The sequence below is a fragment of the Tarenaya hassleriana genome, unplaced genomic scaffold (genome assembly GCF_000463585.1).
Source record: "Tarenaya hassleriana unplaced genomic scaffold, ASM46358v1 Cleome52, whole genome shotgun sequence".
In the NCBI taxonomy this organism is placed as follows: domain Eukaryota; kingdom Viridiplantae; phylum Streptophyta; class Magnoliopsida; order Brassicales; family Cleomaceae; genus Tarenaya; species Tarenaya hassleriana.
This window is the reverse complement of record NW_010967884.1, coordinates 28,232-41,601: the sequence shown is the minus strand read 5'-3', so window position 1 is coordinate 41,601 and position 13,370 is coordinate 28,232. Positions and strand designations below refer to the sequence as shown.

At 39.0% G+C, this 13,370-nt stretch overlaps 3 protein-coding genes and 1 pseudogene across 5 annotated transcripts in view; 2 read left to right on the top strand and 2 right to left on the bottom strand.

Annotated features, from left to right (window-relative positions):
• Window positions 1-2,222, top strand: part of LOC104827567 (MLO-like protein 15) — a 4,145-nt gene extending 1,923 nt beyond the window's left edge. The window contains exons 6-15 of one of the 2 annotated variants that reach the window (XM_010560754.2): window positions 95-155; window positions 316-410; window positions 501-575; window positions 658-746; window positions 826-875; window positions 971-1,011; window positions 1,111-1,320; window positions 1,436-1,503; window positions 1,588-1,648; window positions 1,757-2,222. In XM_010560754.2, the coding sequence (XP_010559056.2) occupies window positions 95-155; window positions 316-410; window positions 501-575; window positions 658-746; window positions 826-875; window positions 971-1,011; window positions 1,111-1,320; window positions 1,436-1,503; window positions 1,588-1,648; window positions 1,757-2,005 (999 nt within the window). In that variant the 3' untranslated portion in view covers window positions 2,006-2,222. The other variant, XM_010560755.2, reaches the window with a different exon arrangement.
• Window positions 2,223-2,461: 239 nt separating this feature from the next.
• Window positions 2,462-6,615, bottom strand: LOC104827565 (serine/threonine-protein kinase rio2-like). 2 transcript variants are annotated; one of them, XM_010560744.1, is made up of 14 exons: window positions 6,506-6,615; window positions 6,109-6,245; window positions 5,954-6,000; window positions 5,727-5,797; window positions 5,520-5,633; window positions 5,227-5,402; window positions 5,042-5,130; window positions 4,691-4,808; window positions 4,404-4,477; window positions 4,245-4,292; window positions 3,917-4,085; window positions 3,421-3,546; window positions 3,190-3,285; window positions 2,462-3,028 (listed from the first exon to the last, which is right to left on the bottom strand). In XM_010560744.1, the coding sequence occupies exons 2-14, from the start codon at window positions 6,190-6,192 to the stop codon at window positions 2,843-2,845; spliced, it is 1,398 nt and encodes a 465-aa protein (XP_010559046.1). In that variant the 5' UTR covers window positions 6,193-6,245; window positions 6,506-6,615; the 3' UTR covers window positions 2,462-2,842. The 2 variants fall into 2 exon arrangements, with proteins under 2 accessions (XP_010559046.1, XP_010559047.1); XM_010560745.2 differs by lacking the exon at window positions 6,506-6,615 and adding an exon at window positions 6,365-6,448.
• Window positions 6,616-6,815: 200 nt separating this feature from the next.
• On the top strand, window positions 6,816-10,399 carry LOC104827563 (annotated as a pseudogene).
• A 199-nt stretch (window positions 10,400-10,598) lies between these two features.
• Window positions 10,599-12,063, bottom strand: LOC104827562 (ARGOS-like protein). Its single transcript, XM_010560743.2, has 2 exons — window positions 11,723-12,063; window positions 10,599-11,381 (listed from the first exon to the last, which is right to left on the bottom strand). Exon 2 carries the CDS (start codon window positions 11,145-11,147, stop codon window positions 10,761-10,763), a length of 387 nt encoding a protein of 128 aa, XP_010559045.1. The 5' UTR covers window positions 11,148-11,381; window positions 11,723-12,063; the 3' UTR covers window positions 10,599-10,760.
• Window positions 12,064-13,370: the final 1,307 nt, after the last annotated feature.

The window sequence follows — 13,370 nt, the reverse complement described above, 5'->3', positions numbered from 1 at the left end:
TATATATATATATATATATATTAGGATTAGACAGATTTACATGAGCATATCAAGTCATTTTCTTGATTTCATCATTCCACGAACCCTCACGTAGATAATGCAATGGAAAAAATGGGAAGATGAAGCTGCACAAAAGGAGTATGACGCCGATGAAGGTAAACTAACGGTTAAAATCTTAGAAACAGCAATTGATGTAACATTTCAGAATCTTGAATCGATGAAAGATCAAAATTCCTGTTCAGGGTTTCGAGATTCTGTTACATTTCCTGAACTTACACTGATGATGCATTTTACAATTGATTAATATTTGCGCAGTTATGCAGAACAAAATAACTGCGGTCCAAGATCACGATTTCATAAAGAGCCGTTTTCTCGGTGTTGGAAAAGCTGATGCTTGCTTAGGTTGGCTGGTGAGTGTTTTCCTTCCGAGTTCTCTATATACACACAGAATTCATACGCAAGTATCTCACCTTCTGCACTTTTCTTTTTTTGCTCTGCAGCATTCTTTTTTCAAGCAGTTTTTCGGGTCGGTGGTCAGATCGGATTATATCACACTAAGGCTAGGCTTCATTACGGTATTCATTGCAGAAACCTTCCTAAGGCTGTTCTTGAAGATAGCTTCTCTGCTATATTGCTAATATACTTCCTTTCATGTAGAATCACTGCAAGAGTAACCCGAAATTCAATTTCCACAAGTATTTGTTACGTGCCCTTGAATCCGATTTCAAGAAAGTCGTCGGTATAAGGTAAACATTTCTACTAACCCGACAGAAAAGTTCTCCAATACATTTTTATGTACTGATTCTGTTCTTCACCAAACTGCAGCTGGTACCTTTGGGTATTCGTAGTCATCTTCTTGCTTCTGAACGTTGCTGGTGAGGTTTTAGTTTCTTCTACGCTAACTTTCTCTTCAGTAGAATTCATCCTTTTTGGAAATTATCATCGAAAAACCGAACTTTTTCTGCTGCAGCTTGGCATATCTACTTCTGGCTTGCCTTCATTCCTTTGATAGTAAGTTCTTGAAGAAACCCAACTCTTCCATGTCTCTCTGACACAATCTAAGCTCTTCTTAGTTATGTCTCCTAACTCATTAATGGCTGATTCTTGCAGCTCTTACTTGCTGTCGGAACCAAGTTGGAACACATCATTACAGAATTGGCTCATAGAGTTGCAGAGAAACACGTGGCAGTGGAGGGAGAGTTAGTGGTCAGACCATCTGACGATCTCTTCTGGTTCGGAAGTCCTCGTCTCGTTCTCTTCTTGATTCATTTCATACTCTTCCAAAACTCCTTTGAGTTGGCCTTCTTCTTCTTTATATTGGTAAGCATCCATATTTGCTTCATCTGTCTCTTCACCAATCTATAGATAGATACGATAACAACGGTCCCAAAAGGGTTAATGACTTTTTTTCCCTTGATTCCTGCAAATATCATAGCTTCAATTTGGCTGGGATTCTTGCATCATGGGACAAGTCAAGTTCATTATTCCTAGACTCGTGATCGGGTAAAGGCCAAGCTCTTAACTCTCTCCATAAAAATACACAAGTTTCTGATCTGAAATGCAATTTTCATCTTCTTCCTCCTTCAGTGTGATGGTTCAGCTTCTCTGCAGTTACAGTACCTTACCACTCTACGCTCTTGTCACGCAGGTAGAACACGAGTTTCCCTTTCCCTTTCTCGCGTCTTAAGAAACCGATCTAAACCCAGAAACCTAACAAAGACCCTTGTTGTATTATTTGCATCTGGTTTAAAAAAAGATGGGAAGTTCGTTCAAGGCAGCGATATTCAACGAGCAGACACAGCAACAGCTTGTAGGGTGGGCAAAAATGGCGAAAAGGGGAGTGAAGAAAGGATCAACTCATGCAAGCTCCAGCCATGGAGTTGAAACCACTCCTTCTCCAAGGTCTGTGCAGCTTCAGGCGTTAATGGAGAACAGTTCTTCTAGTTCTCAACAGAGTGAGACTCAGAAACGTGGGAGAGCATCTGAGATTGTCCCTGAAAACTAAGGAATGAAACAGGACACTACTTCCAGATCAAGATCAACCCCTTGTAACATATCTCTAGTCTTCTACAAGTTTTTTTTTTTGGTTGAAATTGAATCTCAGTGTGGGTTCTTTTCTTTTCTTTTCTTTTTGGTTAATGTAAGTTTGCTTCAGCCATGGAGGTGAAAACAGGCTTTTGTTCTTAGTAAAATCACAAAAAAGGAATTAACAAATAATATAACTTGCATTTAAAAAAGAAAACCAGCCCGTCAGGATATATGATGAACATTATATGTCATCATTTTCCCAAGTAATATCACTTGCTTTCCACGATCTCCTCCTCGGCCCTTGACGGGCTGGGACTTAACGTGTCGAAACAAAAGTGAAAATTTCAGTCACTTCAATCCGTCTGTTAATTATGGTATGTGTTTTCAATATTAACTAATCTAATATCCTTACAGATAAGTTTACTAAATCATATCTTTAAGTAGTTCCTTTCTTCTGTCGGAAGCATTAAAGGTACTTCCTGCCTCCTTGGAATGGAAACACATACGTACATATACATATACATATAGTTTCCTTCGAGAGAGATAGGATTTGGTTCATAATGATACCAAGAGATACCATTCAAGCAGTATAACTCAAACAGCCCTTCTCTGTAGTACAAAATCTGCAGCGACTAAAGCCGAAAGAAACAAAATTGAACAGAGACCAGGTTCCATTTTCAGACACAAACCACTTCTTGCCTTCGTTGTAGCAGAGATTGCGATCACATTGAATTCCCAGGTTGAGAAAAGTTCTCGTTTCCTCTGCATGGAATGGTAATATATATCGATTTTCCTGGAGAGAAGTTTCAGCTTTTCACCAGTCCTTCAACTTTTTGTGGATTTTGGAATTTTGAGAAGATCGACCTCCCTTGTCCTTGTAGGAGTTCCTTGAAGAATTCCTCCGACCTCCTCTAACTGCTGCCATGGCACGTCGTCTTTGCTTGCTCAACCTTTTCACCAGTTCTGCATCTTCTGCTTCCACGCCTTCCTCATCTTCCTCCTTCACAAGGAATTGGGTGCTTATTAGATTTTGCATTACCAAAATATGTTCACTCTACTAAGACCACATTCCCCAGTGTGTGAAAGGAAGGGAGTATGGGAGACAGGAAAAAAGGGGTTTTCGGTCCAATGTTCGATGTCAAAAGATAAGCAAATGCTAACCTCGTCGGTTTCATCATGATCTTCATCTCCAGTACTTTGACCTTTCTCATGATTATCCACCTCAACTTCGCTCTTGTCATTGTTTGAATTCGACGGCTTTATCACAAGAACATGGTAGAAAGCATCATTATCAAGGGATAGGATCAAAACACGCAAGAAATCGATCGAGGAGAAACAAAGCTGTCATCTTTCGGCTTCTAAAATCAGTCTTAACGCACACCAAATTCATACCTTCTCTTGCAACTGTAATGAATTCAATTCATTGAGGTCTTCCTCATTTGGTTCAGAATTCTGCTCTTCATCTTCAGATTCCTCCTCACCAGAATCTTTACCCTTGTCGAGGCCACCTTCAATGAACTGCAAAGATAAAATCACATGTTCATTCAAGATTCCATTAAATACCATATGAAAGAGACCACAGAAATCCCTGGTAATTAACTAAAAAGGGATGAGAAAAAACTTAAGAAACCAGTGCTGCAATAAGATCACAAGCGGCTTGGAATTCAAAATCATGCAATATCTGGCAAAAAATCACAAATTTGATTTGTTTAGGAGGCTAAGATAGGCTGTAGACACAAACTGAAAATCTAAGTGGACTACAGGTCATGGAACAATACGACAGGAGCAAGATCATAGTGACGGCATATACATGAGAAATTTTGGCCTATGACTAATAAAAAGAGGAAATTTTGGACTATGGACTTCAAGAAGAGATAAGCTCACATACTTTATCAAGGTCATTCTGTTCCTTTCTTGTGAACCCACTAGCTTCTAGCTCCTTATCCAAAGCACCAGCAGCTTTTGCTATCTCAGAAAATAACGGTCTGGCGCTTTCATCTACATCTACCTCTGTATCATCTGAACCACCTCTATCTTCTTGAAAAGACATATCAAACCTGGATTGAATGAAGAATAAGCATCGAAGGATTTCACAATGTAGTAATGAAGAGCGGATCATGCAGAGGGGAATTGAGTAACAGAGGCTTATTTGCTGTAATTGGAAGATTTCAATTAAAATTAAACTTCTATTCAGCGCACACTGCACAGGCACTAACCTTCTTCTGAAAAACTTGAAAATGCATTCAACATCACGGTCAAAGTACCTGTAGAAGTGTTTAAAACATAAATCAGTGGAAGATAACATTCACACCAATTTCACCGAAGGAAAACTGAGAAACTTCTGAGGCAGGATGTAAAGATGAAATATAACGTACATCTGTGCATTTCGGTGTGAAACAGAAACCATTTGTGGAAAGTCAATCATCGTGATATTCTCTTCATCATCAATCTAAGATACAAATAACAGTTAGATAAGTCAACAAAATTTATTGGAAACCTAAAGCCAACAATATCCTTCCAAATGTGTAAACCGGATTATAGTATGAACTAAAATAATAAATGAATCCGGTGTTAAATAAACACGATGTAATTACCAACTTTATGATTCATTGAAATTCATATAAGTCATACTCATAAGTTTAGAAATACTGAATTATCTTACCATAATGTTGAATTCATTGAAATCACAGTGAATTAGACCATGCTCTGCCATACGAACAACAATTCCAAGGATATTCTCAAAAACGATCTCAGGATTTTGCAATTGTTTCACCTGAACTCTGTGACAAACAATTAGGGCATTAAAATGATATTCAGATTATCGTCATGTACAACTGTTAGGTGAGAAGATCGGATTTTAAAAGTTATGAAAGTCAAAGGATTAGATCCCTTTATGTTGATTAAAATCAAAAGTGATACTGATGGAATTCCATTTCCAAAAGGCATCACCGATGCTATAACATGTGCATTCTGAAGAAGCAGAATGTGTTTAGAAAGTAGAGTAAGTCCTTACAGGGGGTAGCCCTGCACGAGGGACATGACAACACAGTGCCTATTGCAGTCAACAGCTTTCGGAACAGGGAACTCATGTTCTTCCAAAGCCTGCTTCCATGCTGACAAACATTAGACCAATGGAAACTAAAACTACAAACTAATGCAACGAATGCCAATGTTACACCAATGGAAACAGAAAAGAACCTTCATAAAAGCAAATTCCTTAAGAGCTGCAAGCCTGGACAGGTACAACCAATTGTAACTACTCCGATGTCTCAAGTAATCACGCTTAGATTTGACTGCCCTAAAAGAAGTTCTCCCCAATCTATGCAACTTCATTGCAAGGACAGTCCCATCTTCCTGAGCAACCTCAAAGATATCTACATTATATACAAGAAACACACACATTAGATAGAAAACAAAACATACACGCACAGATTAATTTCTCTATTGCATTCAATTGAAAACCCCAAAACTATAACGCGTCAAGGACTCACCTGATTCTTTACCAACCCCAATTTGACGACCAACAGCACTAAATACACCACGATTCACCATCGTTTTAATGGCAAGAAAGTCGTAACCAAGATAGGTGAGCCGGAATCCATCGTCTACACAAAGAAGCAGATATCACCATTAACATCATCATCCTAAGTCCTGACAAGATCGGTAAAGAACTTATTGATGCATGGACAAGTACTCACATTTAGAAGAGTCATGATGCAAAAGTTTGTACTTGAGCAAATTCTTCAGGACCTTGTAGGTGCCCCCATGCCTGTAAATGGAACGGGCATATGATTATCACAAGAAAAGCGAAGTACAGATGATTCCTTGTTATGTCTTCTCGGACAACGAGTGTAAGACTAGAACTTAACAACCCACAAAGAGGCAAAAGCGAGAACACTCGAGACTGGTAAGAAAAAAAACATACTTGAGAGAAGCAATGCGCTCCACAAGCTCGGCAGGGACAAGCTCGTGCTGCAACAGAAAAAAAAAGGTACTTTTCAGGGAATTTGAAGAAACTGATTTCCAATAAACCCAAAACCCTAAATTTTGAATCCAATGAAGAGGAACGGGAAAACAGACGTTTCGCATGCCCATCTCGACGGCCGTGAGCACTCGAAAGTCATCTTTGGAGAGATATCGCAGGACATTCACATCAAGCTTCATTCTTTGCGTATACGTTCTTCAATTCGATGACACTTTTTCTAATTGGATTCAAACTGCAGAACAAGACATTAAAATCAAAGGGTAGTCAGATTGCCATATAACAGAAAGAAACCCTAGACAGGAAGACGAAGAGAATTAATCCGGTGAATAAAGCTACAGACAAAATCGATACCAAAGCATTTAAAAAGAGAAGTAATGTAGAGCGAGGAAAACCACGCATCGGAGGCATCGATAGAAAAACAACGTATATGTATATACATATATATATGTGTGTGTGTGCACAAAAAAAAAAGCAAGAGCGAGATGAGTGAACCTGGAAGAGATTTCGATTGAGCGACGGAGAGAGAGGTCGAGAAAAACCCTGTCCGCCTTGTGCCCTCGGTGGTTTTGGTTCTTGGAGAGATTTTTTTTTTTTTGTAATTATTATTCCAATTATATATTATCTCTTTTTATATTATTTCTTAAAAAGCCCTGTCCGGCTGAGATTTTAGGATTATTTGTTTATTTTTATACGAGTGTAGTAGTTATATTTTTTTTCATTAAGAGATGTTTTTAAAGAATTATTTATTATTTAAAATAAAATAATCGAGACTAGTAGAATATAAATGTTGAAAACAAAAATAAAATAATTTAATATTGGTAAAACGTCTGTTTTCGCCAGGATTTCATTCACAAATCGAAGGAATCGAGGATTCAGGCCGATGGGAATTGCGGTTATGGGGCGTTGGTTCTGATGGGGATCGGTGCTGGATTATTCGGGTTTTGGCCGTAATTTTGTAGATTTCGATATCTCCAATGGCTACCTATTGGAAAATTTGAGACCGTTTTTGCTCTCTTGAATTGTGTTGTGATTTTCTAGTTTTTCTGGACGATGGGCTTGAAATCTCTGGATTTTGTCTTGCAGTTCGCTGGGTTTGATTTCTTGTTTTGGTCGATTTTTTGAAGCAATCTGGAGTGGTTAATTGATTGAGAGAATATCAATCGGGGAGCTTCGTTCATTATTTTGCTTCCGGGCACTTGCTTTTAGAACAAACGAGACTTGGAAGAAGGGATTTACTCTAGGTTCGTGTAAAAAAGAAGATTTTGTTTTGTCTACTGGTTTCCAGGATGTCTGCCTACCTCTCACGAGAATAAGATTTTCGCTGGTTTTGGGTCTTGAACGGTTTGGAAATGAGAAAGAGGTTATGTGTAAGAACATGAAATTAGGTGATTAGATTTACCCTGATGAACCTTTCTATTCCGAGATGGAAACCGAGGAGAGCACTGTCGAACCTCCGAAGAATGGGTTACCAGATTTAACATCGGAAGGAGGTGAGGGGAGTGATGTGGTTTTCTCAAGAGAGGCGCCTCTGATTGATAAAATTTCAGCTGGAAATAATTCGGGTGAATGTTGTATTGTCGTGGTTGTAGTGCAAAATTCAGGAGTAATTCTGAGCTCCTTGAGAAGGGAAATCTTAGGCAGGAGAAGAAGCTTAATCGACACGATAGAATTGAACTTGGACGACTCTTCCAAGGTGCTGTCAGCTCACAGAGTTGTGAACTTCCTGAGAGGTTGATTCAGTTGTCTGATCCGCCGACTTTGAATGATTTGTTGTGTGTTGGTCTGGGTTCGGTTTGGTTCTTGAGCACTGAGCATGAATCACATTGGATAATCGGATTGATTAAGAAGTTCATAAGTCATGGTGCTCATGACTTTACTAGAGCTACTCTTAGGACTTCATTTCTTGCTTCATGTGTCTCTGCCTGCCAGAGCCGGATAATGAGTCTTGCAGATACTGTAACTGTGATGGCTCAAAGGTACAAAGATGATTCTTTTTTGAGATATTTCCCACTTTCTTTAATTCTAGCATTACTGTGTTTGATGATGCTTTGAATGCATTTACTTTTCAGCATTGTGATTTTGTCTGCTGGATTTTACTTTTTTACAATGATTTGTTACATTTTTTATTTGTGTCTTCACTAAATTTTGAGTGTGTGATGTTGCTGTACGTATGAATTGAATTACCGATGGAAATTATTTGTAGGTAATGATGTTGTTAGATTACGTTACATAAATGTAAAATGCCTGCTTGCAACTTTTATGGAATCGATTGCTGTGGCTTCTGCAGGATTCAGCTTCATCTTCGATGTTGAATGTCTTTTACTTGTTAGTTCGATATGTCTGAGAGTAAGCACATCATGTATGTGTTTTGAACTTCTCTACGTTACTTTCCCTATTGTTGTTGTTCTTCTTCTTCTTCTTCTTTCTTTGAAATAGCTAATGGCCTAATCTACTCTCATCTTTTCCACTGCATGTGTAATGGATCTTTGTATTAAGTAATTTTTATTCAAATCATTTTTCTTTTATCTGGACATGAAAAGGTTACATGAACGTCTCAAAGAGTGCAACGGGGATGAGGTTCTTAAAGCCAAAGCTGGTGCCAAAGTTCAAAAGTTTACTGAATGGGCCCTCAAATGTATAGTTTTCCACTCCCGATGCAGGGCGCTAGGGATAGAGTGAGCGAGAATTTAGCTGTTGAAATCCAGCTCCAGCTTTCGGCTTTCAAGATGTTCTTAGATCTGGCAGGAAACCATCTAACTGGAAAGGACTTCACCGAAGCCTTTGATGCAGCTTGCTTCCCCCTCAAACTATTTTCTAGCACATTTGATCCCAGTTGGTCATCTGGAACGTCAGCTGCTTTTGTTCAAGGATTGCTCGGTATGCTGGTGCAGGGTGGTGCTGATAAAGTGAATCAGTGTTTTCTTGAAGCTTCACGATTCGGGAGTACAGAACTTGTGTGCATTTTGTTGCAGGCAGCAGGTACCACTTTGACATTTAATTTGCTGAAACATTTTCTTGTTTCCCGGTTACAGAAACTTTCTTTTAATTAGTCAAAATATGTTACTGGAAATGTTTCAATCTCATCCTTAGTTACCAGCATTTGATTGGTATTAGTGATGTGTTAGAATCTTTCCCTGGGGTCAATGGGATCCTTAGCAGTTAACATTATTTGGGTTCCAGCACCTTTGTTTTTTTTCAGAACCTTACAGCAAACCTTTTAAAATCATTCTGATTGATAACCATGGAACTTGTGTGTGGTCAACTTCTATTCTTTTCAGCAGATTCAGCTTCCTGATTACAAATTACAGTATGACCTAGCCACTTGATATATCCTGGGGTTTGAAGTTGTATCTGTGCTTTTTCGAGAGATGTATTTGCAGGTTGTATACTGTTTCACATGCACGTGTCATGCATTTTCGGCTTGGAATCAAGTAATATGACAAGTAATTGGGGCTCAAACACAGGGAAAATGGAGAATGGGACCAGAATAGACGAAAATTCTCCTATTGTTTGCTTTCTTTCATCCTTCCAAGGACTCCCACATTGGTGTTTCCATGTGCAAGACCCTGTTAGAAATAAGCCTGAAGCAATGCATTTTAGGTAATTGAGAACAGAAGTTGTATGTGTTGGCCAAATTCTTCAACTTTACATTGTTATTCAGTATTCTATGTGTTTTCTGATTTTCCATTTTTACCCGAACAGATTGCTCAGAGGAACAGCTTAGACATGGATGTCGACTTGGCATTGGGGTTCGCTTCACATTATTGTAAAATCGGGACAATGGAGTGTCTGGTGGAAGATGGTCATGCCATTTTGCCTTCATGGGTCCCTTAATGAGAGCGGCAGAGAGAGGCTGCATGCAGGTCGTCCAGTGGTTCGTGAAGAGAGGACATCGGGACATGGAACTCTGTCTCGCTCTGACAGCAGCCACTTCCAGCAGCCAAGTGGAAGTTGCTGCCTACCTCCTCCCTCGTGTCCCGAAACCTGTCCGTGCCGCTCTCAGCGTCGAGATCCTCAAAGCATCTCGGGGAAAAAGGCGGTGGGTCACTCCAAGGTGTCGAGTTTCCCCTCGAGTCAGATTTCCTGGGTGATCCCGAGGCCACATATTGTGTTGCGGACAGCATTGCGAGATCCGACGAGGATAGTGTTTCGGTGGTCTGTCTCGTATCAGTCTCTGTTCAGTGTTTGGCCATCCTGAACGAGGGTAGGGTGAAAAGGCATTTATATATATGATGTAAGTATACTTGTTATGTATGATTCGATGACTATGTATATTAGGAAGGGATTTCAGAGTTGTCGCAATACATAGGATGAAAAATGGATCCCAATGTGTTTAATGACATGTACAAAATTCCGTATCTCATTTCTTATTTGTCCTTTTTGTCATTTCAGATTATTTAGATTTGATAAAAAAAAATTATATAGCTGTGAATTGAGTTCGATTATATTTCATCTTGGATTTGGTTCGATTTCAGTTTTAATTGATAATAATATCCATTTTCCAAAATAATTTTCAATTCTGTTGATCTTTCATTCGGTTTAATTCAAATTCTAAATCATTTTTTTTTATTTTAACGAATTATAATCACTTGAATTTTAGTTGGATTGCAATTATAGATTATTCAACTAGAATAAATCCGATTATCACATTGTCAACTAAATTGTCCCCCGTGAATCTCTCTTCTTGTGGTTAAGACAAAACACCCGAAGAGAAGAACAATGAGACACTGCTTTTTTTTTTTTTTACTTACATATAGGAGGAGGAAGCTACATGTTTGGAGTTAGGAGAAGGCATGAAGGCGAGGATCATGAGGACAACCACAATCCCGATGGGAACCAGAAGCAGCATGAACGGCGGCGGCGGCGGTAATGGCGGCAGAACCAGCGGCAGAATCAGCAGCGACGCCGTCAGACCCACCAACAGAACCAGAGACTCCATGCTGAAGTAGCTCGCCGGAATCAGCCTTCTCGAGCTACTCTGCGACGACAACGTTCGCCGGAGCTCCTGCTTTTTCCTTCTCTCCAGCGGCGGACCGCCTCGGTAGCTCGTGTTTCTGTTGTCCATGATGCTGCCGGAACAACGGTCTTGGATGTTTATGACGTCTTTCGGTAAGCCGGAGATTTCGCGAATCATCTACTAGGGTTTTGGGGTTCAGATGGAGGGACCAGAATCGGATCTGAGGAAGAACTGAGACACCCAAATGCAAAGAAACGAGCTTTTTCGCCAATGCAGCTTGATCGAAGCACTGCGATGAAGAACTCGTTTTGATTTCCCGGAAAATTGTGAACCGAATCGCTATAACCTCAGACACCGAGTGGACTCAGCGAATCGGAGAAGCTCGGAGTTTCCAATCAGTGTTTCCGGGAACTGCAGGAGGAAATTGTGTCGGCGTAATTCAGCAAAGGGTTGGGATATGACAGAGAATCCACATTCACAATCAGGAAACAGGAGATCGAAACTGTTTTCCAGTATATGATCGATCATCCAAAAAAAAAAAAACAAAAACTGATCTAAAACTGTGCAAACACCTCAAGGAGCTGTAGACCCATTTCGTCACCAAGTTCTGCTGATCACATCTTAAGAGGATAATCATCTGGGTTAGGGTTTTAGCGATTACATTGAATTAAGAAACATGCGCAAAACCAGGCACCAGGGAACAAATCAGGAATAAGATATGCATGCAAATAAAAAAGATCCCATCTCGGTACCTTGAGCGTTGAAGACAAACCCACCCGCTTGATGAAATTTGGCGAGGACGTGAAGAAGAAGGAGGAGGTAGGTCACGAGGGGAAATCAGACATTCCCAAGAGAGACCGTTCTTGAAGAAACAGAGGAATTGAGTTTGGTAAGAATAGGGAGAATGAGGAACCGAGGCAACGGTGGGGTCAGAGAAGAAGGGAGGATTCAGTGAATTTTGGAAAAATAAACAAAATCAAAATGGAATGCAAGGAGAAAATAAAAAAAAGGGTGGGCTTTTATTTTCAAATTTTGGATAAGCAAGTTGCCGGTTTGGGGAAAAGATCGATCAATCTATGGCACCTAGGTTCTTCTCCCCTGGCCCTCTCTCTCTCTCTCTCTCTCTCTCTCTCTCTCTCTCTCTCTCTCTCTCTCTCTCTCTCTCTCTCTCTCTCTCTCCCTCTCCTTTTAATTTCTTTTTTAATATACGCGGTGAAATGAAAACAGGCGTTTTCCAACCTATATTTTAGCTTTATTTTTTGGGTTAGGACTTGGGAATTGGTGAACGGTGAACACTGAACCCCCCTCGCTCTCTCTCTCTCTCTCTCTCTCTCTCTCTCTCTCTCTCTCTCTCTCTCTCTCTCTCTCTCTCTCTCTCTCTCTCTCCCTCTCCTTTTAATTTCTTTTTTAATATACGCGGTGAAATGAAAACAGGCGTTTTCCAACCTATATTTTAGCTTTATTTTTTGGGTTAGGACTTGGGAATTGGTGAACGGTGAACACTGAACACTGACGCCTATTTATTCGATTGAAAATCATTTTGTATAATAACAAAATTAAAATTCCCGACATTGCAGTAAATATAAATCATTCTACACTTAACAAGTTGGAGTTGAATATGGGGGAGTTCATGGGGATTCTTTTTTTGTTAATCTATTACATAAAAATTATTCATTAAATGTGTTATTCGCAAAAAACCATGGTAGCGAATACTTGAATTTTATAAATTTAATATAATAATAATAATAATAATATCTCGATTCATATGGTATCATATTTAAATTTTTTTAGAAAACGGCACGATAGCTTTGATTTGTTTGATATAAAATTATAGATTCACTAAATTTTAAATATTTCAATTTAGATTTTTGAGAAAATGGTTTACTCTTTTAAATCGAAAGGGGTCCAGGTTTAGTTGCACAATTAATTTGATGATAATTTTGTTGAATTAAGTAGTAGATATTCAACAGTGTTCGACACGAATTAAAAAATGCACGTTTTTTTTTTCAAATTTCTGCTTTTATAATAATTCCTATGGGAATGTTGGGCGATATTTCTTTTAAAAAATAATTAAAAAGTAATAGCGAATAATATTATACGAAAAATATGACTAAATTTCAGCATTGAATATTGTGATCTATCGTAACAATGATCCAATGAAAATACGGAGTAAAACTGTATATATATTGTATATGGCAACCCACGCCTTGACGGCCTTGGACATGGCAAAACCTCCCATAGATTACATGCCTAGTGGACCTGTGGCAATATTTAAAATGAAAATAGTATGGCATATAAATAATACCATATGCTCATTATATATATATATATATATATATATATATATATATATATGGATAGACAAAAGAAGCATGCCTAGTTTCTAGTTTCATGATACAC

Excerpts from the sequence above, each read along its gene's own strand:
- LOC104827562 (XM_010560743.2), bottom strand. The coding sequence starts at position 11,147 with ATGATTCGCGAAATCTCCGGCTTACCGAAAGACGTCATAAACATCCAA.
- LOC104827565 (XM_010560744.1), bottom strand. The coding sequence starts at position 6,192 with ATGAAGCTTGATGTGAATGTCCTGCGATATCTCTCCAAAGATGACTTT. Across the intron at positions 4,478-4,690 it reads TCAATGAATTCAACATTATG|ATTGATGATGAAGAGAATAT; the intron begins GTAAGATAATTC and ends TTTGTATCTTAG. Across the intron at positions 4,293-4,403 it reads TCACACCGAAATGCACAGAT|GTACTTTGACCGTGATGTTG; the intron begins GTACGTTATATT and ends ACACTTCTACAG.